Here is a 23864-nt window from a genome sequence, read left to right as displayed (position 1 = left end):
AAGTTGACAGATCCCCATTACAAATGTGAAACGTGTTATTTTGGCTACTTGGGCTTTTTTTTTGCTCTTGTTTAAAAAAGCACAACTACTGGAAAATACGACAGTCTGACCACTTTTGTGGGTCATGGGAGTGTTGTGGAATTTTCCAGAATTGTTCTAGAAATGCAGCACTGCGTGGTGAAGATGAAAGACGGATTTGAAAATTTGAAAGTCAAGAATTAGGTTAATAGAAACTCGTTGCCCTGATTTATTTTAACGTGGTAGGTTGTATAGCTGATTATTTAGGACAAGATGAACGGAAAGTGGTGATCTTTGCTGGCCTAAATGATATTTTACTGGATGCCTGTGGTGGGAGGGGCCACCCAGCCCCTTTAGTCATGCATAAATCACCTGTCCCCACCAAGCAATGAATTTGTTTGTCATTGGCTTAAACAATGGGGCAGTGTCACATCATCAGTGCATGGCAGTTTCTCTGTAGGTTGCAGTGAGATACCACAGCCCAAATGTTAGCTGTTCAACCTATAGGTTAAACAGGATAAATACGGCTTTCACTGCTTAACTTTCTTCCTGCTTGATACTGATTTAGCGTTTAATGTTTGCCTGCTATTAATAGTTCTATTTTTGTTTTCGTGTTTTGAGCGCTATGTTGATTTGGTTTTCACAGTCATGGCTTACGTCGTGGAAATGTCCCTGCAAAGATGTATAGTGTGAGGAGTGTGCATCAGCGAAACGGACGCTCGAGTGCAAAGTTTCCGCCATATGTCGGGTCGCTCTTGGGGTGACTGGTCTGACAACCGCGCGCGCTAGTTTGTGGAAGTGTCCCATTTTGCGGCGCCACACAACTGGGTTCCAGGTGTTGGGATGCGTTTCCACAGCTGGCAGTTTTGCTTTCCATCAGAAGGATCCACAAAGACGTTGTTCGCTGTCAGTTCTCGTGACACCAAGACTGAGAAGCTTGTGCAAAGATGAGGGTTTGAAGGAGTTGCAGGGAAATGTTACCCGACTATGTTTAAAGGAAAATAATGACAGAAATATGTCTCTTTTTTTCTTCCCCCACACTGAATTACAGCACGGAAAAAAATATTAATTTTGTATTTGTTTTTTTGTTTAATCCTGGACATGCTGTTTAGCCTGAGCTCATAAATCTGAGACTGTAGCTTCCTCTAGTGAATTTTACTCTTTGTTTACGAGCTTTCAGCATTTGATGCATTCAGGCAGCATCGTTCCTTAGCATTATCGGATTTCCTTCTTGTTTCATTTGTGGTTTTGTCTGAACGCACAAAGACAGAGGCTGTGAAGCTGAGATTAGTCTGTCCCACAGTATCCAACAAGTGCCCAACCTGGAGTGACACGCTCACCCTTTCCCACCCAGGTGTGCTCGACAGCTACCCTCTCTGTACATGCCCACTCCCTGTGCACTGCCTTCAGAAATACCAAAACTCCTTGTCTCCCTCCCTCCTTCTTCTGCTTTTGATCTCTTGACAGATATTCGAGTTGATGGATGCCAAAGTCCGGCAAGATTGCATCAAAGAAATAGATCTCCTTAAGGTAAAAGAAGGAAAAGCCGAACCCGAAAAGACAGAAAGCAGCAGCGTCACGCGTTGTATTATGTTTTCTAAAGGTTCCTCTGCTGAGACCCGATTCCACAGAAAACAATTGATCTGCAGCCGGATTTTTCATGTGAGGGGAGCAGGGATCACTCGTGTTGTGTGTGTCATTCCTCGAGGCTCAGATTGACTTTTTTTTAAATGCCAAAAACTATAGTTTTTATCTTCCTCAGTAATATTTAGAAGGGGACCAGAGTGCATTGCAGGTCTGCACCTCTTTTCCATCTGAAAATTTTGGGTTTTTTTTCCCTTCCCATGTTCTTTGTTGTTCTTTTTAAGCAATTTTATATATCAAACTATCTTATACGGGATTGTGTGGTCATCAGACTAATATACAACAAAGTGACTGTTTCAACGCATAAGACTCCTTGAACAGTGGAAATCTTTCTCAGTTTGATCGTGTTCAGCTGTTTGCTGTTCCTGGTTTGTTCAGATTGCCGTGCTAATTGCTCAGATTCCTATCACTTTTTTTTTTTTTTTTTAGGGCAGGGAGGTTGATTTTTCCATGTCTACTTACACTAATCACTAATAACACCGGCATGCCGTTCGCCAAGGTGTCTCATGTGAGACAGCCTAATTGGTAGCGGTGTAAGTACGCGCGTGTATGGGGGATTGCTCTAGGTGGGAGTGTGCAGGGAGGTGGAAATTACCAGGCGCGGGAGACGGCCTCCAGGAGCAGGTCACAGTGCAGACGAGAAGCTCCGTCACACATCTGCTCAATTAGCCGCTTAGATACACTCTCGAAAACAAGTCGCCATCCCTCACCGGGGTCAGCAGGCTGATGCAGCAGCCTCCCCTGATCGCCCCCCCGGCATCCCACACGAATCGGAGGCTAATGAATTTGGCTAACGAGCTGCCATGCGAAACTGGGAGTCCTGCATTGTACCACAGTACGTGTACGTGGTCACAGATGGAAATAATGAGACTATTTGTTTTATTTGCCCTTATCTGAGATGTATTCCAGGCTTATGTTACACACTATGTACTCGAGCCTTTGGTGCAAATGTCTTTGACGATTTATCCCAGGGAATTAAGTATGTGGCACTATACTTTTCCATTCCTGTAAGAGATACTGCGATCGCCCATGCTAATCACTGTCGGATGGTTTGTCGCAAGAATGTTCCTGCATTGGGAAAATTCCACCCAGCCAGTTTCACACTATATTAGTAGGTTTGACCTCTTCTATTGACTAGAAGCAGTTCACTATAGGGGTGGGGCCCACTGAGTGAGATGAGCCTAACTTAATTAAATGAATGATTGTGCAGTTCAAGCATTAAGCAAGACTTGGGAAAATGAGTTGATGTTTTCAAGACCATATTTTTGCATTGCAGTCTTGGCCCCAAGCATGCTTTATCAAATTCATGTGTGTGCATTGGGTCTGTGCCTTTTCGTGTCAGCACTTAATGGACATTTCTTTAATAATTTTCTCAACCTACCACATGTCAAGGCCCTACTTGTCTTAACTGTACCATGGCACTGACTTCTGTTTGATCTTAGGTTGGATTAATGTTTATTTTTATTCTTTTCTTATGTAGCTGTATCACTTGTTGACTAGTTATCCGACGGGGGAATTTAGCATCTTTAACAGAAATTATAATGTTTACCTAACATGCCAACTGAATTCTTTGATTTCAGTTTGCATTGATGTCTTTGTATTTTACGGAAAACCCCTGTGTTTTTTTTTTTTTTTTGCAGCAATTGAACCACCCCAACGTAATTAAGTACTATGCATCGTTCATTGAAGAGAATGAACTGAACATAGTTCTGGAGCTTGCTGACGCTGGGGACCTTTCGCAGATGATAAAGGTGGGGGGCCGGCCTTACATCTCAAACGACTGCGTTTTCAGCTCTGTGTTCTCAGGCATTGGATAGGTTGCCCGCAACACGTACATTGAAACCAGCTCCGCCCACGAAGTCTTTGTCTTTTCGATGATATTGCTTAGGGCTACACAGTATTTTCTAGTATCACGATCGCCACAATTTTTGTGATTAAATATTGCGATATTTATAAAGCAAAAAAAGAGCTGAGAATTGACCCAAAATAAACTATAATCAAATACAACTTATTGGCCAAAACAGTCTGTCAGAGAAGTTGGTGATGTTTCTGCGTGTTTTGTCGTCACAAAGCCATGCCTACAATTTACTCACTTTTGCTGATTACTGTCTCTATGGAGTCCATGTATTTCCACACAGCAGAAGACTAGCGTCTTTTGCTGAGCAGTTCTTATTTGTTCGTCACTCATTAATGTAAAAATTTGCACAAAAGTACCTCATTGCTTATGAGCCCAACCACAAGGACAAAATGATTATAATTCCCTCAGAGAGCTCATTCAGTGGTCATGTAAAAGCAGTGGCAAACTTTTCATATTTTAACATTTACTAGACAAGCTTGAAAATGGAACAAATCATTTAAACTGCAACATTTACTTTCCTATAACAAAGTAAAAATGCATCTGTCAACCTGAGATTTCGTCTGTTGCTGATATTAGTGTACTTGGGTATTCTCTGCATGCATCTGTGTGACATATCAGAATATGTTTTTAGTGTTGCGTTTGGCAGTATCGCAAAACAAAATAGTATCTGAAATGTAGTCTTTAAGACATTGCATAGCTTATTTCCTGCCCACCATCCTGCTCTCACTTTTCATAGTTGAACAAACAGCCAACCAGGTCTTTGGGTTACCATAAGTGCTTCACATTTAGCATTAAAAACACACTGGGCTTTACCGTAAAGACAGACACCTACCCGCATTCTGTGAAATAACTGGGATGCCCTAGGGCTGTCAAAGGGAATTGTTCAAATATATTAAAGTTTGTGTATACATGCATCACCAGTGTTCATCATAGGAAAATGTGGGAAATCATATGATACAGGCACTATGCCACTTTTTTTTACTACTTCTGTTGTCTAGGTGAAGTGATATATTTATGTTATAAAGCCCAGTCAGTTTCTGATTATACCTTAAGAAATTTAACTCATTACTTATCTAGTTACCTAGCTATCTTGGCATTAGGGTTAGTGTGTGAAGTGTAGAAAAACCACAGTTAGCTTGTTCTGTAACTCAGTGGTCTCTAGGACCTCAGTGAAACATCATGTCATCTTTCAGTGCCCATGAAATAGAAGGTTTCTGAGTTCACAGATGAATAGAGAACATCATTCAATATATTGCTACCCATTTTCATAAATAATGAACATGTAGGAGAATTAATAATTTGGAAACTTAATTTCTATAGCATTTTACATAACATCTTGTAAAATGTCCTTACACATCTCAGCCAAAGCCCTGGTACTTGTATTTTTAGTGCACTTGTTTTGTATTTATAAGATTGCTGATTAAAACAGTACATTTAATATTGCATTATAAAGAAACATCAGAGGTTGTTTAATATTCGCACCAAAGGCTTTTTTATATAGAAAAATCAAAATAATCCCACGCACTGTTATAACCTTTACGAATTTATAATTTTTCCAGCTTTGGAACTTCTGATTAGAGTACACAACATGTCCCGTGTGTAAACTTCACATAACAGAAGTGTCTGCTAATAACGTAAACCCTTGGGTTCATGTTCGTGAACCACTTAGGGGTGTGATGATCTGGGAGTATCTTCCAATTAGTGGAAGGATGCACACGCAGAGTCACCATTTTGGTCACATGGCCAGTATAGAATTACCTGTTAACCCAACGGGCATGTTGCTGAATGGTTTGAGAACTTTGAGGAATCCAGTGGGAATGTTAGGAGAACAGGCAAACTCCAGGGGATTGAGCTCACACTTCTAGAACGACGACTTTCATTATGATGCATTAACTAAATTTGTAAACATTCAGTTCTTGCTATTGACAGGGGTATCATGTTGATAACTGGAATGTTTGTTGTTTATCTTTAATAATGTATATTTATATCCAGTTATATTCATTAGGTACAGTTAGTAAATATTATTAGGCTCCTTTGGCAGTTAAAAGCGTGGCATCCTAAAGGTACAAATCAAGATGAAGCTGCTCATTATGAAATAAATATGAGTGCATGGCTTGTGTGAAACTGCCGTCTAAATGCATGAATTTAACATTTTTATTCTTTTTGATTCCTGACCATTTCAGAATTCAAATGAAATGCAGTGGCCCTTCATTTGCATACTCTTACAGAATATTGCATGTGCAGTGTTTGCTTTTAAAGGCATAGAGGCCCCATACATACCCCATTGACATCAAACAACCCTCTGATATGCAAATGAGATGGGGTGGGGTGGGTTGGGCTGCGGGGGGGTTGGGGAAGAATAGATCCACAAGCTTTGTTTGGATGTGGGCCAGGGCTTCTTCGGTTGAATACCACATTCGAAATTTCGCCAAAAAGGGGTAGAATAGGTGAAAGTGGGTTCATAAGGCATCATGTGATCCTGGCAGGTCATTTGCCTTTAACAACGGGGCAATGCTCTCTGCCTCGCGGGGAAATTAATGGTTTGCTGTTTGGAGCATTTGATCGTCAGCCTGGCAGGTTCTACCCATATAATTAATTCTGTAATTACTGCCCTCCAACAGCTCATCGTTAACCAGGTAATTAAGAGAACAATTAAAGGTCTGTTAATGTTCTGTAATGAGTTTATTGAAAGCAAGTTTCCCCACAACCATATGTTATGGGGGAAACCAATATTTTTGGTAATTGGTTAAATATAGAATGAATGGTCCAGGGCTAGTGTCCTGTTTAACAATTGATGGTATTACAGCACTAACTTTTTTTCTTTAGTGATATTAATGCCTGTCAAAATGTATTGTTATTCTTGTAAAAGGTACTTGTCAAATTATATTATTATTATAGCTATCCATTTTCAATGGCCTTTTATCCAGTTTTGAGTTGATGGTGAGCTTGAAGCCTATTCCAGGAAGGCGAGAGCACAAGGCAGGAACAATCCAGAGAGCCTGGCAGTCCATTACAGGATGGACACACGGGCACGTGCACACACACACACGCGCACACACACACGTTTTCATGCACAGCTAAGTTGAGCCATTTAATTTAGTACCAAAAGTACGGTACTTGGTGTGGTGTAAAACTGCCCTTTGGTTGAGCAGTGAATCGGACAGCTTTTCAGTGCCGTGCGCGTCGTACGTGTTGTACATCCTCTGCTTTGCTCCAAGCTTCTTGTGTTACTTCCGAGTCAAAACCCGGGGGGTAACTGTGGAGCGTGCGCATAACGCCTAGGCCAGTTTGAGTCCGACTGAACATGCACGAGTAAATCGACTTATGTGTGTATCTTAGTCCAACTAAGAGAAATTGCATTTAGTATGATTTCAGTTAGACTAACAAGTTTACATGTAGTTTAAAAGTCCGGTTTTATAATTCAGTTTTCTTAGCGTGCATGTAAATGTAGCGAGTGACTCACTATAGGTAGAATGACCTAAGTTACATGTGATTTGCACTGCAGGGGGTGACTCACGGCAAAAAGGAGTTGAACATGCCAACCTTCACACACGCAAAGCTGGGGGGAGAGGATTTGAACCGATGTGTGACCACAGTGCTACCTAATGAGTCGCCAGTGATATTAATATTACAGGCATAAAAATCAGATCAACGTCATATCAAGTTACAAAGTTAAAATTAAGAAGTGTGGGGGGGGAGGGGGGGTTGATGTTCTGGGTCCATTTATGTGTTTAAGCACTTTATGCCAGATGTGGGCATTTAACCCAAAATGGACCCCGAACCCTCCTGCCTTCTGGAAATGCATGCAGTTTTAATTGCGACATTTTAAGACTCCGCAAAGGTCAGTGCCTGCGTCGGATTAAAGCACCGCCTTCGACGTGAGCCGCAACGTTGGCGAGTTGCGTTCATCTCGGAAGAAGCATTGGAAGGAACCTTGGTGCCGTTTGTCAGGATGACGGTCTGCACGGGGACTCCAGCTCAGAACCGCAACACCTTTCGTACAGGGAGCACCACTGCGGCGGTCCAGGAAAAGCAACATATAATGAGGCATTTATTTATAAATGGTATCACTCGGCATGGGAGTCTCACGAACCTATTAGTTAACCTCTTTGCTGCTCCTTCAGGAAATAATAATTGCATTAGGAGGAAAAGCCATAGTCATACGCGCGTTTCAGTCTCAGGGGAGATGCATGTGATGTATATATGTGTCTGTGTGCTAATTGTTCTCCTCTGAATGGCTGGTGTGTTAAGAGGCTTTTCTCTGCCTCTTTCCACAGCACTTCAAGAAGCGGAAGAGGCTGATCCCTGAGCGGACTGTCTGGAAGTACTTTGTCCAGTTGTGCAGCGCCCTGAAGCACATGCACTCATGTCGCATTATGCACAGAGGTACCTCCCCTCCCTCCCGCTGCTCCTCCTCCTCCTCTTTCTCCTCTCTGCATTCCAAGCCCAAATGCTCTCCAGCCATGTTGCTGTTAACGCAAAAAGTGCTATACCCAAATAACCATTCCCGAAGCGCACATATCCCCCATGAAGCTACGCAGTACATGTACACAAATTGTTTTCCCATTTGACTCAATTGGGGTGGGGGGTGCGGGGGAGAGTTATTTGCACTTTGGCTCATTAAATATGCATGACGCTTGGGATCCTGGGAAATGACTTGTCACAATGAGTGCCATTTTATGCAAAAAATGATTGTTTTAACGTATTGTTGTCAACTTAAAACGGGAGAGTCCTGTGATGTGACTTGAATTTGTTACACATTGGGCATATATGCTTGATGTATATCTATTTAGGAGTTAAGAGCTGCCAATATGTTTTTTGAAATCTGAATGATGACAACAAGCTTCGCTTCTGTGAAACCTCTGTATACCTGTGGTACACGGAAAAGAGACCGTCATAAGAGAGCAGGCTGCCGGTCATGGGGAAATGGCCTAAATAAATTGGCTTATTGGAGAACAAACAAACAGCTTCTCTGATGCTTGTTTGTGCTGTGAAACCATTTTCCGTTTGGAGTACCAGATTTTACTGACAGGTCAGCGTGTGACATTTTCCAAAGTTGCATGACTAACCTATGAATTGAAGCTGCTTGTCTCCTACTAATCTGCTATTGTGTCATTTTGTAATTTTCCAACTGTCTGAACATTCCAGTATGTATGGTTCCTGGGATGATCCTCATTGTTGTAACATTGTTTTTGCTTTGCATGAAACTAACATGAATTAATCATTAAAATACTGATTTCCTGACTTACTATGTATTTTCCCAGTACCTGAGATGGGTCATGTTAACCAAAACATTTGGTTAAGTGTGGAAGCCTAAAACATGGGAAGACAGGCTGGTTGAAGGTGTGGAGATGGACGCTGGTAGTGTGACGCATTTTGTGAACCGTCCCACTGTGGCGTCCCGCATGCACATGGCCCGCTGAGAAACACTACCCCTCATAATCTGTGGGAGTGCTGTCCTTGGTGTAAAATCACCGGTACCTCTCACTCCATGAAGACGTGAAACATTCGACTAGTACTCTCGCTTCCTTACGTACCGCTGCTCTTTCCTCCGTCGTGTTTCTGGAACGAGATTCACCCACAATATGGGGCATTTTTCAGCTCCACCTCGCCTCTGTTGAACTCCCAGTCGGACTGCACTAAATAAGACGCTCCCATTGACAATAGCGCATTAATCATAGAGGAGGTATAGCTTGTATCGCAAGTTTTTAGCGATGGGCTACTTTTTTACTGGTGATTTTATGTTCCATAAATACATTTCTACTTAAAGAATTCTTTATACATCAAGCTTTGGAAAAGCAGAAAACTGATGCTGTCACACTAAAAAACTGATCTCATTACAAAAGGCTCACAGATTTAAGTCTGTGTTAGATATATGTTGCATTCAGAAATTATTTGACATATGTTTAAAAACAAAGTTTGATGTTTTTTTTAAATGCTAAATACCTATGACTTGTGATATTGCTCGACTTTGCCAGCCTGCCTGTCACTGATCGCTCATGCCTGTCCCCCTGCTCTTGTGTGCGGTTGTGGGGTGACCCTTTTGAATATTAAATCGGTCCTTTCTTCCACAGACATAAAGCCAGCTAATGTGTTCATTACCGCCACCGGGGTAGTAAAACTCGGGGACCTGGGGCTGGCCCGTTTCTTCAGCTCCCAAACCAGGGCGGTTCACTCGTTAGGTAAGTCTGAAGAAGGGGAAAAAACAACGTTTTGAAGGGACCGGTCCTTTAATTTGACGAGCAGGATGTGTTTCATTATATCACCAAGACCAAAACCATGTGTCTGCTATAAAATCCCGACGTAGCCCCCCCCCCCTCCCCCCACCTCCAGGCAAAGCCTACAAAGAAACCCCAGGTATATTAGTTTCATTGTGTAGTTAAGGCTTTCCTGTTGCCTTTTGACCTTTGACCTCTTCGCAGATGACGTCCGGATGTAACAAGTCTGGCCTCGCCACCCTTCTTATGAGTATTATTGCGCAAAGAAGCTGTAAACACTGATCAGTCAACAGAAAATGGCTCCATCTAGCTGAGTAGGAGTAGTTTAATAAGATTGAACCTTCCAATTTTCAACATGAACAGCCCTGTATTGAGTTTTGTGACTGTTGCTGCGATCCTGATACCCGTCTCATTTTGGGCTGCTTGCCGTCAGTTTTCAGATTGGCAAGGTTTTTACAGCTCGAGCGAGTTCCTCTTTGTTCTTTCGTTGACTTTGATTTCTGACGCTCTGGTTAAAGGTCAGCATTTATTTACTTCACAGTTTCACAAATGTTCTGCATCGTAGTAAAATCCTGAGTGATTCTGCAGTAAAGCTTTAAATGCAGTATAGTACGTTGAATGTAATACACTGTTCAAGCAGTTCATAATGTACAAAGTGAGCACTAAAACCGACTTATAAAATATACAAATGTTTTTATAGGTACTTTTAAATCAAGTTGTTTGCATTATGCCAGAAAAAAGGGAGTGATATAACTGGGCATTGCTGAGGTTTGGCTCTGAGGAAGGCACTGCGAACCTTTCGCTTCTCAATAATATTAAAATATTATAGTCTGCACAGGTCATCCTTTTCATGTACACTTACCTGTTTGCTAATTTAGTTTACTAGATGTTTGTCACTTGTAGCGAAAGTATGTTTTTTGACATTTTGATTAGATTGTGAGATGTTGGTGAAGAAATAAAGATCAGGTGTGGGAAGGTATTTGTGGGTTTTTAGTTTACTGTTGTGTCCCAGGATGCATCCTGTCATCCCGTCTGATTCTCACCACACAGCATTGTATCATTTTTAAATGCATTATCTTGTGTTGAAATGTATCCTCATGTCAAGATTTTGAATGATTTTTTATTTTTTTATGTCTTAGTCGGTGGTCACAAGGCCTTGTTTTAAGGCCCCGTTTTAGAAGGCTGTCCTTCTGCCCGTTTTCATTGGCCGATTGGCCGTAGAGAACCACGCCAACACAAAGGGCATTTGATGTCAGTGCTGAATTTGTGTAACGCTCGTTTAATCCGTATAACGAGTGTGAATTTTCATTGGCGTCATTCACCGAGTGGCGATAGCAAGGCCGTATTTCCGTGAGCGTACAAGAGGAGTCTGAGTGCGTCAGCTTTCTCAGCCGAGGATTAACTCGCACGGCTGAGATGCGGCAGGGGATGAGATTCATGGCTTTTTGCATGGCAGGTTAAATTCACCCAGGGGCAAAGAGACCCTGGATCAGCCTTTCCCTTCGGGCGAGGAGACTAAAGCCTTTCTCTGTGCAGGGAGGCGGGTGGTTGGCGCGGTGGGTGGGGAAGGGGTTGGGGGTGGTGTCGAGGGCTGACAGTTTGGGCTGTAATGAGAGGAACCTCCTCGCCAGAACGCTGGGTGTGCTCTTGATGGAGGTCTCGGGAGCAGGCCCCACGCGTCTGTCAGCCCTCGGCCTCGGAAACGCATCCGTACCCTTTTAACTCCGCCTTTTGGTGGCCCGGCCGCCCGCAGACACAAACACAGAGAGCCTTACTTATGTTTGCATTTTCAGCCGCAGGCTCCTTCCCCTTTAAATTGATGGGGGGGGGGGGGGGCACGAACATCAAAAGAAATCCTGTGAGTAAAATGGCACTAAGAGTTGATTGTGCTGGTTATTTATCCGTCAGCCTTGAATGAGAGTTATCAGTTCAGCCTTTCGTCTGCATTATTTTAGATACATTTTGGTCTTGAGCTATTTCACCACCCTGTAGTTCTGGGCTGTCCACCTGTAATTAAAAGGGAAACCTCTTCGTGTTTCCAAGCAGTCAAAGACAATTTGTTATACTTCTTAGCTATCCTGGCATTATTTTAAAGATTATTTTAACGATTTGCATAAAACACTTTTTAAAACTAAAATTAGTTTTAGTAGCGTTAGTTTGTGATACTGGTAATGATGGTATCATTGCTGGATTTCCCCTAATTGCATATTCCTCTTTCGTCAGTTACCTGTTGAAAGTGATGAAAACTATGTCGGGCTTGTTTTTAGGATGGTCTGTGTTTAAAATAAATAAATTGGCACTCCTTTTTATTTATTTATTTGGTGTTTTTTATCTTAATGTATTGTAACGTTAATGCTTGCCTCATTTTTGCTGGTGCAACAGGAGATTCTGTCCATTCGTTCTGTTTACGGTCTTCACGAGGACCAGGCTCGGTGAACCCCTAGCATTTGCCTGTATTTTTCCTATCATCAATCTTTCACGCTCCCACCTACAAACTCCCCCACCCCCCATCCCGCTGCGTACCTGAAGGCCTCTGCCAGTCGCTGGGAGGAATTACTTGCTCTGCGGGTGAAGCTGAAGCCTTCAGACCTGTTCTGCCTGCCCCTGCGGCCTGTTCTGCGGCTCCTCGGTGCCCGTTCCTCGCTGCCAATTACCTGCTGCCTGCTCTCCGGGCTACAGAGCGGGCGAGATCTTCGCTCAACTCCCCACGCGCCCCTCCCTCTCTCATCACAGGGGGGGACTTGCACACCAGAAGTGTGGATGTTCATCTTAATAGACGTGCCTGATATTTCGCGATATCTAAAAGTACCTTCTTGTTAGCTGATTTTGTTAGCTAGTTTTTGATGAATAGAAGCATTTAATTGAGCACTTTATCGGAAATATTTAGCGACGGCAAAGAAATTATTCGCAATTTTTTCTTACGTGAATGTTTTATGATACCAGGGTGGATATTCAGTATACATAAACTGTGTAATTGAGTCTTTTTATGGCCATTATGCATTGAATGTCTAGAGCGAGAGACAATAATTTTATTGATAGATTTAAATGAAGGAAGCTCACTACACCTTCATGTGGCAGGAAGTGGTAAATGCAACACAGGTGCTGGAAAACTGATACATTCACTCATTGTTGTTAAATACTCATTTTTAAAAAGAAAAACATTGCATGTCATACCAAGGATAATTTGGAGTAGTTTTCTGAGTTTTTACCTTTTAAATAATTTTATATGTCAGTATGTCTTAATTAAATCCACCAGAAATAGCTACTAAGTTAGTAGTATGAATTTCAGGGCGTAATGACTTCAGTGTATGAACCACACTGCATTTGACTGCTGCCACGTATGGTTTTGACTTTTGATTTGTCTCATTGAGAATCGAATCCTGGTTGCATTCTGAGGTTTGAGGAACGGCATGTTTCTGGAACGAGTGTGATTGACTTATGTTTCCTTTCTGTTCCAGTAGGCACCCCTTATTATATGTCTCCAGAGAGGATGCACGAGAATGGATACAACTTCAAGTCTGACATCTGGTCTCTGGGCTGCCTGCTCTATGAGGTACACAAAAAACTGACCTGGTTCACTAATACCCCCCCCTTCATTTTACTAGGCGCAATCCTATCCCGACACAGCAGTTATAATTTATAGCAATATCACTCAGTAATTTAGTAAAACAAAATTTGCTGAAGTAAGCACTGTGACTCGGGGAACCTTTAGGGTATTTCGGGATTTCTAGGAAATTGAACTGACATTTACATTTGATTCACATGATAAATATTTTGTTGGGGAAAAAGATAGTTGCAGTTACTGCAGTAATTGCATTTCAGAAACTTTCGACATGTCTAAGTGGAGTAAAGTAAGCAGTTGAGTAAAGAGTAAAATGTTTTCCTCTATAGCTGAAGGTATATGTGTAAAAGATCAAATGATATACAAGGCTGACTTCAGGGCTTTGCTGCTGGGATTAGATTGAGGTGCTGTAACGAGCAAAGGGGCAGGTAGGCTCGCGATCGCTCTCATTTTTTTTATCTCAGGGAGTGAGATTTTTTGTTTAAATGTATATTCGGTATTATTGTCTTAGCTGTAGTTGTTTATCTTGTAAGTTTTTTTGTGTAATTACTTTGCAGTGGTGGCAATTTAACTGATTAGGGTAAATATATCTACATTCTTTACACTACTGAAATTGGTTGGAAAAAAAATCTACGAGGTAACATCGGAATGTCACTAAACACAAAGCCACCATAACTTCAACAAAATGTCCGATGTTTAAGTTGTGGCTTATTTTTGTTTCCCATTAGGAATTGATCATTTTGTTACTATTGTGCTGTATGGTTTAAAAACAAATGAATACGCTCACAACAACATTCATCTGAGGAGTAAAAACCGAACAGCGTCTGTACTGCCTGTTCTACACTGAATGCATGTGTAGAAATAGCTGAACTGTAGTTTTCATTTTGTTTAAGACTGTAGTTTTTTGATTAAGCAGTTTCCTGTCTGATATTACAAAGGCACTGGTAAGTGATTGTAGAGCAAAATCGTGTTATGGATGTGGGCTGCTTTTATGTTTGTACCAAAGTAAAACAAATAATGTACAATGAGTAAATTGACAAACAAGCTTGTAAATGAGTCACGCATAGTGCATACATTTGTCGATTTGAATTCCCAGAATTTATCTCCTTCCTGCGGTCAGTTAATTGATATTTAAGGGTTAATGCAAACCAGCACACACAGTGTTAGAGGTGAATTGGATAAAAAAACCTGCAGGTAAGAGGACGACTCTCACATCGGTGCAAACACAAAGCAGGGATGCATTGTTAATGCAGCACCCAATTTCCTTTACATCCAGCGAGTTTTTATTTTTTTATTTTTGCACAACTCACCAGTAACTACACCTTCCAAAGTCCCCCAGGCTGAAAAACAATGATCCCAGTTTATTGGTGCTCAGAGACCATAGTCCTCAGTGCTAATTAGTCTCCCACAATGCACTGGTCCAGCAGCGTGCCTGGCTAGCAGCGTTAGCAGGTCAGACAAGTGCACCGAGGGGGGGGGGGGGAAATGGGGAACAGTTGTGATCTGCAGGCTCTGTGGGAACATGGAGGGAAAAGTACCTTTTGGTTTTGATTCTCAGAAGCAACCGTGGGCTTGGGACGGGGGCCGTTTCCTTCGAGGCTGGGGAGTCCTGCCACCCCGAGCGAAGCGTGATTGAGAGACTCTTAGTGCGGAGTGGGATGGGTGCGTCGCATTGCCCGTCTAGCGGTCGCAGCACATGTTTTCACTTAGAGTGGCCAGAGCGGTTTGCAGTTTTTCCACTTTACTAGTTTATATAGCTGGACGTTTTTACCGAGCCAATTCAGATTAAGTGCCCAGCTCAGGGTAACCTCAGCCGGGCCCCTCTGGGAACTTGAGCTGCCAACTGTTTTGGTTACAAATCCACCTCTTTAACTATTATGCGACACGCTGTCCGTAAATACGAAATATGTCTCCATTGTTCGAGTGACTTTTGGTAGCTGTACTGTTTCAAATGTCATACATGTTTTTTTTATTTAATTTAATTTTTTTATTTACCAGCATTTGGTTTCTTTTCGTTTTTGCAACTCAGCAATAATTCCGTTGGCAAACAACATCAAACGATGGTATTTGTGTGCTTTAAATAGTGGATGTAGATGTTATTTATTACAGATGCAAATTCTGGTGTCAAATTCCTGATTTTTAAAACCGTGATTGGAAAGGTTATAAATGTCAGGAAGCAGGATTTCTCTCCTGTTTCACAGTACCAAAAAGTTTCTTGATTTGCAGTTGTGGGTTTTATTATTGTGGGGTTATAGGACAGGGGAGACACAAGCCATCTCTGCAGTCCTTGGCTTCAGCTTGATCGTCTGGAAAAGGCCGTCCCGTGCTAACCAGATGGTGGCCAGTGTGGTGTGCGTTTGACTGGCTTTTTATTTATTTATTTTTTCCTTCGGTTGCTCTCTACCATTTATATTAAAGACAGCCTGCCAGCATATTTACGCATTCCCATACACTCGCAGAGCCTGGCCTTTGAAGATCTTGTCATAATAGCTGTCTTTGGAGAAGTTTAGAGCTTTATATTCACATAAATCCTTATGATTTATGCGAGGATATGTTAGCCGGTTCTCTGTAGCTTACTGTATTTACCGCTTATGTACTAAAACAAGGCTCTCACAGTAGTGTCTTTTTAGGATTTGAACTGTCAACCTCCTGTTTATAAGCCCATTTTCTTAACCACTGTACTACACAAGTTCCCTGGGTGAAATGTGCCCTAATCTAGCTGCCTGGCTTTTCTAATTCACCATCAGAAGTTAAATTGTAAAAATTAAATGCAATATAACTGTTTTGCAGTACAACGTCTTGGCAGATTTATTTTGAGTACTGAGCTTTTCTCCCAGTATATAACTTAAACACCCCCCCCCCCCCCCCCATTGTGTGTTACAGAATTTTTCACCCAATCTCATAGCTGTAAGGACCCGCACGCATACGCAGTTACACGAGACCTATTTTGCCAAAAAGCAGCCGGGCAGCATGAACGCGGTCATCGCCGGCTCATTCCCGTGCCGTAAACGAATCCTTGAACGTACCAGCAGACGGCTGAAGGTCCCATTGCGTGTTGTTAGTGATGCAACTCGGTTCCCACGCAGAGAAAGGCGCCCTGATTTCCCTTTGTGTTTTTGAGACCTTAACGAGCTTTATTTACTTTCATCAATATTCCGTTTGCTCGGGGTTTTGCTTGGCTCGCCCAGATATGCTTTTGCTCTTTTTCAGTTCCACGCTACCATCCTAAGCATCGCAAATTACGAAAAGTTTACTGCTGTATTTTTTTTCCCCCATGAGTTGATTGTTTGAAATCACAAGATTTCTTTTCCTAAGAAAGTAAACATTATTTGTGTGGAGATATTAAGAATAAGAGAACAAAACAGAAGCATATTGAATTTATTAGAGGTCATCGAGAAGATAGTAGATGTTGTAAAGAAACTGATGACTGACTCGCGTTTGGGGCAGTTAAGGCAACGCAGGAAATGGTGTCATCCTGGTTTTTTTTCATTATAACGAACATATAATATTCATATTTGTATATATTTTTAAATGGACCGGTTGGTAAATAGGTGAAACACTTCATTCACGGAAATCATATTGCGTAAGATCTGTTTAGCAAAGCACTCTAATTTCCTGTTGCACTGTCCAGTCACCCTGTTTGTTATAGATACCTCCATCCCCAAAGTAAACTCCTTTGTCCTGGGAGTGGTGCAGACAAGCGCACTTTCCCGAGAATGCTTGCTTTGTGTCGCGGAGAGGAGAGAGCTGGGAACCCTGTCGCTGCCCCATCCGTGCCCCAGCCGTCAGCTGGAGCTCCTGCTGAGCTGTGACGGCAGGTGGCCCCCCCCCGCCCAGAATTTTCTCCCACCCCATGGAGGGAGAGCCAGCTTAGCATTCTGCGGCTCTCCTCTCCACGGAAGACTGAGCCCGGCCAGACGGGGATCAACCAGGGGGGGGTTCCCCACCGGGGGGCGTGGCCTGCTCGGCCCAGGTGACGCGCGCTGACATCGCTAACTTACCGTGACTGTTACAGGGCTGCATCTCATGAGCGATAGTGATCACAAACTCTGGTGACATCCACATCATTAATTATGTAACAACTCAAAGCGACACGACAGTTTTGAGAGAACCTGATTTATTGTCCAGGACTTGGCGGAGGTGTGGGGGGGGATGTTAAGACCTCTGACCTCTGATGAAAAGAGAGAGAGCAGGAGAGTGAGCAGACCAGCCAGTGGGTGTGATCGGCCTAACTTCACCGATTCGTCACCATGCAGAAGAAGCGTGTCTGCAGTGTTTGTATGTACGTGGTATTTTCTAACAAAGCTGCGATTTGGGATTTGGGAATTCCTCAGGATATCTTGTTTTTTCTGGCTTATTTTGGAAGGGTCTTATAAAGGCAGGATCATGTAGCAAATCCATTCATTTGTCTTTGTGCACCATTAACAGTTTATAAACAAATCCAAAAAATGTGCAAGCATGAATCTGAGCCCTCAGGGATATGCTGGATGTTTCGTGAGTGTGTTTTTTCCTTTCCATTTGCCAGTTGTGTTTCATCATTGAAATCGGTCCTTCCCAACCTTCCTAACGACCGTAAAAGTATCTTCACAAGTCGGCCCCCTTTTCATCAGACTTTGTGCTGTCGAGCGGAGAGCAAAGTTGCGGGATTTGGACGCGTCTTTATCCGAAGTCTCCCACGCTGGTGGCTTCTTGCCTTGATTAATATATGATTATAGCGGAACATTGAGACGCACAGGATGAAATAATGATGATTCTTCCACTTTAGCGTTTGAACTTCTCCTTTGTAGCTGATGCGACCTGTGCTCACTCAACAGAGTGCAAGGCGCGCAAAGTTTTTAATTGGCACATGGAGGGAACAAAAAAAAAGATCAATATTAATTAAGTTTAATGGGGCTTCTCCCTTCTTTGAGACAGGGTCTTTACATGGGTGGGGCTGCGTTACACGCCGGCCGTGTTGTTGGGAGCTGCGATCCCCGGACACGAGGGCTTGTAGGTTGACAGCGCGGCGTGACGAAGAGAGAGTCTCGCTACTGGGCCCCACACGCCGACAGCCGGCCCGCGTGTACCGCTCGGGGAGTACGACCCGCGAATATTAACAAGCGCGGAGCCCAGGGTCCCCGGAGGTCAGGGAGCAAGTCAATCATTCTCGCCGTTGCCTTGGCGAGGGGACCCAAATTAGCCGGAGAGGCTCAGCTGCCGGCAGAGCAGGCGGAGCGGCTGTCAGGGGCGGGAGCGTGTGGCGCTAATGAGCCAGATGAACAGTGCAAAAGCTCCAAAATAAAAACAGGCCGGCTGACATTTTTCATCTGTCAAAGCGGGAGATGCTCCGTGTTTAACTCTCTGCAGCGCGTGTCTGCGGCTGTCTGTCTGTCTTTGTGCATCTGTTTGTCTGCCTGTCTGTCTATCTCTGTATTTGTCTGTGTGTATCTATGTGTTTGTCTTTGTGTGTGTGTTTCTGTCTGTCTGTGTGTGTGTTTGTGTCCCGGTGTGTCTGTCTTTATCTGTTTGTTTCTTTGTGTATGTTTGCCCCTGTCTTTGTGTCTGTGTTTCTGTCTGTGTGTGTTACTATGTGTATTTGTTTCTAATACTCATCCTTGTTCTTTATGCCCTTATGTGTCTATATGCACAATGAATGAACTTCAATGATTGAGTGTGTTTTTATGCAAACAGCATTTATATGTAAGTATGCTTAGGGTTTGGTAACCTGTTTGATGCTTAAATGTTGTTGTCTGTTGGAATATTGTTTGAAAACAAGTTTTAAACAAAAAAAAAATCATGGTAAAGCATGGAAACACAATGCAGTGACATAAACCTTCAAGTATTATGATGAAACCCAGGGTCACCACAGGAAAGACAGAGCAGGAGATGCTGCTCCTGCGGAGGATTAGATTATTAAAGTCACCAGGTTCAGGAATCATCAATTAACTGCACCTCAGAATACAGCAGAAGTACATGCTTCAGTGACAGACATATCTCAACAGGAGCTGTTCATCGCAGACTGTGTAAGTCAGGCCTTCATGGTAGAACTGTTGAAACTGTTGGGTCATGAAACACAGGCAGTGGACATGACACAAGTGGAAATCTGTCCTTTGGTCTGATGAGTCCAAATCTGAGAGATCTGGTTCCAAATGCCATGTCTTCGTGAGATGCAAAGCAGGTGAATGGATGAAGTCTGCACCAGGACTATTATCATTAATGAAAACTAAAACCATAAGAGAACATTTTCGTAAACCAAACTGAAATACGATCCGAAAGTAAAATAATAAACAACTAAATGAAAATTATAAATACTGTTTCTGATGCTCACTGAAATAAAATAAAAATGTGAAATATTTTCTCTTATTGTTTTCCGCTGCCTTTTTATCTGTGTCTCACAATATTAATTATAAATAGCATTAATAATGCGTGAAACGTTTGCCCTTTGAGGACATCAGTATACAGCATGCACTGTTTAAATGGAGGGTTTTCCAAAGATCACCATCATCATTTCTAGAACTAACTTTCCCCAGAAATAAAACTGCTGAAACTAAAATATGTACAAACTAAACAGAAATACAGCCCAGGAAATAAAAAATGAGAGCACAGTGACATTTTTCATTTCACTCACTGCTCAGTTCATGGTAATGCATCTGTGTAAAATATAATTAATTTTATTTATTTATTTATTTATTTATTAATTACGAATTACAGCCTGGCTCTCCCCTTCTTGTCATTGATGAAGAGCTTCTTCCTTGCTTTATGGGTCTTTAAGGGCGTCTAGGAGTTCCAGCAGCCCTAACTGTCCCAGCAATGAGCTTCACACCACTTAATGTTTCCCATTCTTAGTGATAGTGAGGCGCTGTTGGATAACTTAACGCTCATCTCTGGCATTAGAATGCTGCTTCTGCTTTTGCCTGGCTGAGCTCAGATCGTTCCCAGTGTCTCCTGTTTCACTTTGTTCTTGCGTACTGCCGTCTTAGAAATTTCAGGCCTGGACGCAACCTGCTGCTCAGCGTCGCCTTCTACCATCAGAACCAGGATTAAATCGGGATTGAAAAATGTAGATTTTTATTTTAATTTTATATGAAGAAATAAATCACTAATAAAAACTAATAAATCAACACTGAAAACGAAAACTAAACTGGATTTCAAATGAAAATTTCAAATTATACAAAAAATATAAACTAAATAATATAGTTCAAATAAACTATAATAACTCTGTTCTGCAGGTGTGGTTCCCACCGTGGAGCATGTGGGAGGAGCTGGTTTGGGATGCTTTGCTCCGCCCTCCATTGGCAGTAGCTATGACACACCGATCCAGCATAGCTACCTCAGCATTCTGTAGCAGCACACTATCCAATCTCGTTTGCCCTCAGTTGGGCCATTATTTGTATTTCAACAGGACAGTGAACCAAATCGCACCCCCAGGCTGCATTAGCGCCGTTTAGCAAAGGAGGAGCACGATGGAGTGTCGCAGCATCTGACCCGACTCCCACAGTCACCTTCCTGAAAGCCAGGAGAGACCGCTGGGGATGAGCTGCACTGAAAAGGAGCCAGAAAGCGCTCGGCATATGGGAACTCATTCAGCGCTGTTGGGAAACCATCCCAGGCGTCTAGTTCGTCTTTTAACCAAGAGAACAACCCAGGGACTTCAGATTAAAATTAGACTCTTGGATAACTCTGGTATATGTACAGTAATGTTAGCAGTATGCTATCTCCCTGCCAAATAGAACAATGAACATATAAGCCCGTCACCAAGAATCTAAAGTCTGATAAGTGTGTTAAGTTGTTTAAATTCATTTAAACAAAATATTTTAAAAATAAAGCTTTTATTGGATGCTGTATAATTTAATACATGTTATTTAATTGTTTTAATGTCTTGACTATTGTAAAATGTAGAAATATAAGTCAAACCCTTCTATGGGTGGGTGTTTCCATACTTTTGATTGCCATGGCGTGTGTGTGTGTGTGTATATATATATATGTGTGTGTATGTGTGTGTGTGTGTGTATATATATATATATATATATATATATATATATATATATATATATATATATAATTTTTTTTTTTTTACTAATTTCTCCACCATGGGTAGAGCGATTGTCTTCACGGCTGTCAGACGGCTGCTTTAATCCATTCTCACACACAATTACTGTCACAAACAGGCAGCCCCATTAGCTGATGGGAGACTAAGAACCTTTTCCGGCATTTTGTAAAACAGACTAAAGTCTGTCAAAGAGAATCACATTAAGATGCAGTCTTCTCCTTATATGACAGTATATTTTGTGTAGCCATAAAAATGCTCATTTTTAAATGCAGTGCTTTCATGGGCAGGCTGTTCTGTGCAGTTTTAACATCCCTTTTTTGTTTAATTATGTTGTCCTTGCTTAACAGGCAGATTTATAAGTAACGTGCACTATGCTGCAGGGTTACTTTGCTGCAGATTTTGCTGCTGTGCGGCAATTGTGTTTAGCTAAATTCTGAGGACAGGACCAGCCCCCCCCCAGTCGTCACGAGTGCACCTGAGGACAGGACCAGCCCCCCCAGTTGTCACGAGTGCACCTGACCAGTTAGACCACTTGACAACTATTGGTGCTATTCTCTGTTATTGCTTATATGCTGCCTGATGTCAGACTACAAGGGGGTCCAGAGAATGAGCAGAGCTGCACATGTTGAAGTGGTTTTAAAATCGCTGTTGTTACGGCCACCGAACATGTTACTCCCCAAAATGACTGTGAAGGCGTGACGTGGAATGGAGGTCATGCTCATCCTAAGATGGACTGTAGCATGAAGTGTATGAGGGACGGTGGGGTAACAGCAGCGGACTGTCAACACTGTCGGAACTATGTATGCAGATGAGCGTGTTCAGGTTCCTTGACCAGGTGCACGACGTGAGCTTAGGAAAATGGGACCAGAGGACCTAGTCTGTCACCCCACCTCATGCCCTTCGGGGTGGGAGTGTCTTTAACGCATGAGGCCTGTGGTCACCGACTTTGGGCCTTACAGTAGGCAGCCCTGGTCTGCTTCATGAGCTACTGCTGGTCCCTGGCTTGCAGTGAGACTGACTCTCCCTTGCTCTGCCGATCATCCTCCTCCTCTCTATTCTGTCCTCGGTTTTGTTTTTGTGCAGTTGTGTGTGTGTGTGTGTGTGTGTGCGTGTGTGCGTGTGTGTGCGCGTGTGTGCGCGCGTGTCTTCCATCCTGATATTGCTCCGAATTTCGAAATGCTCACAGAAAATACATCTCAAATTTAGATTGTCATTTATTTAAAATGTATTATGTTATGGAAACAAATTCTTATTAATTCAGGCTGCCCCCATCGTTTTCTGTTTTGACGGTGGATGTCCTCAGGTGTACATGTTACAGGTTTACAATCCTTAAACCTTAGGTTTATTTATTTATTTATTTATTTATTTTTGGGGGGTGAGTGCTTAATGCAAAACAGTGAGGATTCTGTCTTGCATTTTCAAGCCTGGCCTAAATTCCTTCCTCCACCTAATAAAAATTGTGTATATGTGGGAACCAAATGTCCCCCATAATGTACAAAAAAGCTGTTCTTTCTGTTGTGGGGTTTTCAGGTCCCCAGGAAGGTCTGTGACTGCAATCAAAAAACTAAAAATGCCCAAAGTCTCGTGTTTTGTTTGCTTACCGGCAGTTAAGGTTACGGCTGAGTGGGGGGGTTAAGGTCGTCAAGTTGGGATTGGAGTCTGAGTGCTCGCAAAGACGACATTACAAACCTGTGTGTATGTATATCTTACAAATATGTGTATATATATATTTGTTTGTGTGTGTGGGCTGTGTGTGTGGACTGTATTTGGTAGCGACTTTGCGAAACACCCTTTTTTGTCACCAAGGCAGGTGACATAAAATTTATTTCAGTACTGTTGATGCATTATGAGCTGAAAGTGTACAGCTAATAGGGTTCTGCATTCTCATTTTTGCTAAGCGGTAAACTGAATATTGGAGGTTTATCTCCTATAGGGTTAGGGAATGCTAAGAACAACGTGAAAAATTGCATGTGTATCGTCAGATGTGTCACGAATGATCCAGTTTTTAGAATTGAATTGAACGACACTTTTGACTTGAACTACACAGTAGCAGTTTAATGACCTTTAATGACTGTGAGTTTAATGTCAGTTTACATGTAGTTATGGGACAGCAGTTAGGGTGATTAAGGATGTGTCCTTCTAAGTCAGGGTCCCAGGACAGACTAAATAATTAACATCAACTGCTGTAGTAAATATCACAGCTGTTTAAATACATAAAAAATACAAAAAAAAGTTGCCTTCAAAAGAGCTGGACTGTAAAGAAACAACAGCCTTCTTAATTACCTCAGACGTTTTCTTGCAGTTAATAGGATTGCATCACAATCCATGTCGCCTTTCTTGCAATATATTTGCATAACTTTGGGAAGTATTTGAATGTGTCATCATCATTGGTTAGCTGCTATCTGCCCTCTGCAATGCAGATTCTTTTTTTTTTCCTCGGTGCAGTTACTTATATGCATCTGCGGGGCTCTGTTTGCTGAGGTCCTTAGTGAGCTTAATATAGTCTTAATATTGGTCTCTGTAACTTAGATGGAG

General features: G+C 42.3%; 1 protein-coding gene across 5 annotated transcripts in view; it reads left to right on the top strand.

Annotated features, from left to right (window-relative positions):
• The window catches only part of nek7 (NIMA-related kinase 7), a 48655-nt gene that overhangs the window by 20585 nt on the left and 4206 nt on the right, over window positions 1-23864 (top strand). For 2 of the 5 annotated variants that reach the window (XM_048976238.1, XM_048976235.1), the window contains 5 exons: window positions 1486-1548; window positions 3303-3413; window positions 7798-7906; window positions 9595-9702; window positions 13197-13291. In XM_048976238.1, the coding sequence (XP_048832195.1) occupies window positions 1486-1548; window positions 3303-3413; window positions 7798-7906; window positions 9595-9702; window positions 13197-13291 (486 nt within the window). The remainder of the gene's footprint in view (window positions 1-1485; window positions 1549-3302; window positions 3414-7797; window positions 7907-9594; window positions 9703-13196; window positions 13292-23864) is intronic. The other 3 variants (XM_048976236.1, XM_048976237.1, XM_048976239.1) reach the window with 3 other exon arrangements.

Source organism: Brienomyrus brachyistius, chromosome 15 (assembly GCF_023856365.1).
Source record: "Brienomyrus brachyistius isolate T26 chromosome 15, BBRACH_0.4, whole genome shotgun sequence".
In the NCBI taxonomy this organism is placed as follows: domain Eukaryota; kingdom Metazoa; phylum Chordata; class Actinopteri; order Osteoglossiformes; family Mormyridae; genus Brienomyrus; species Brienomyrus brachyistius.
This window is presented reverse-complemented; position numbering and strand designations above follow the sequence as displayed.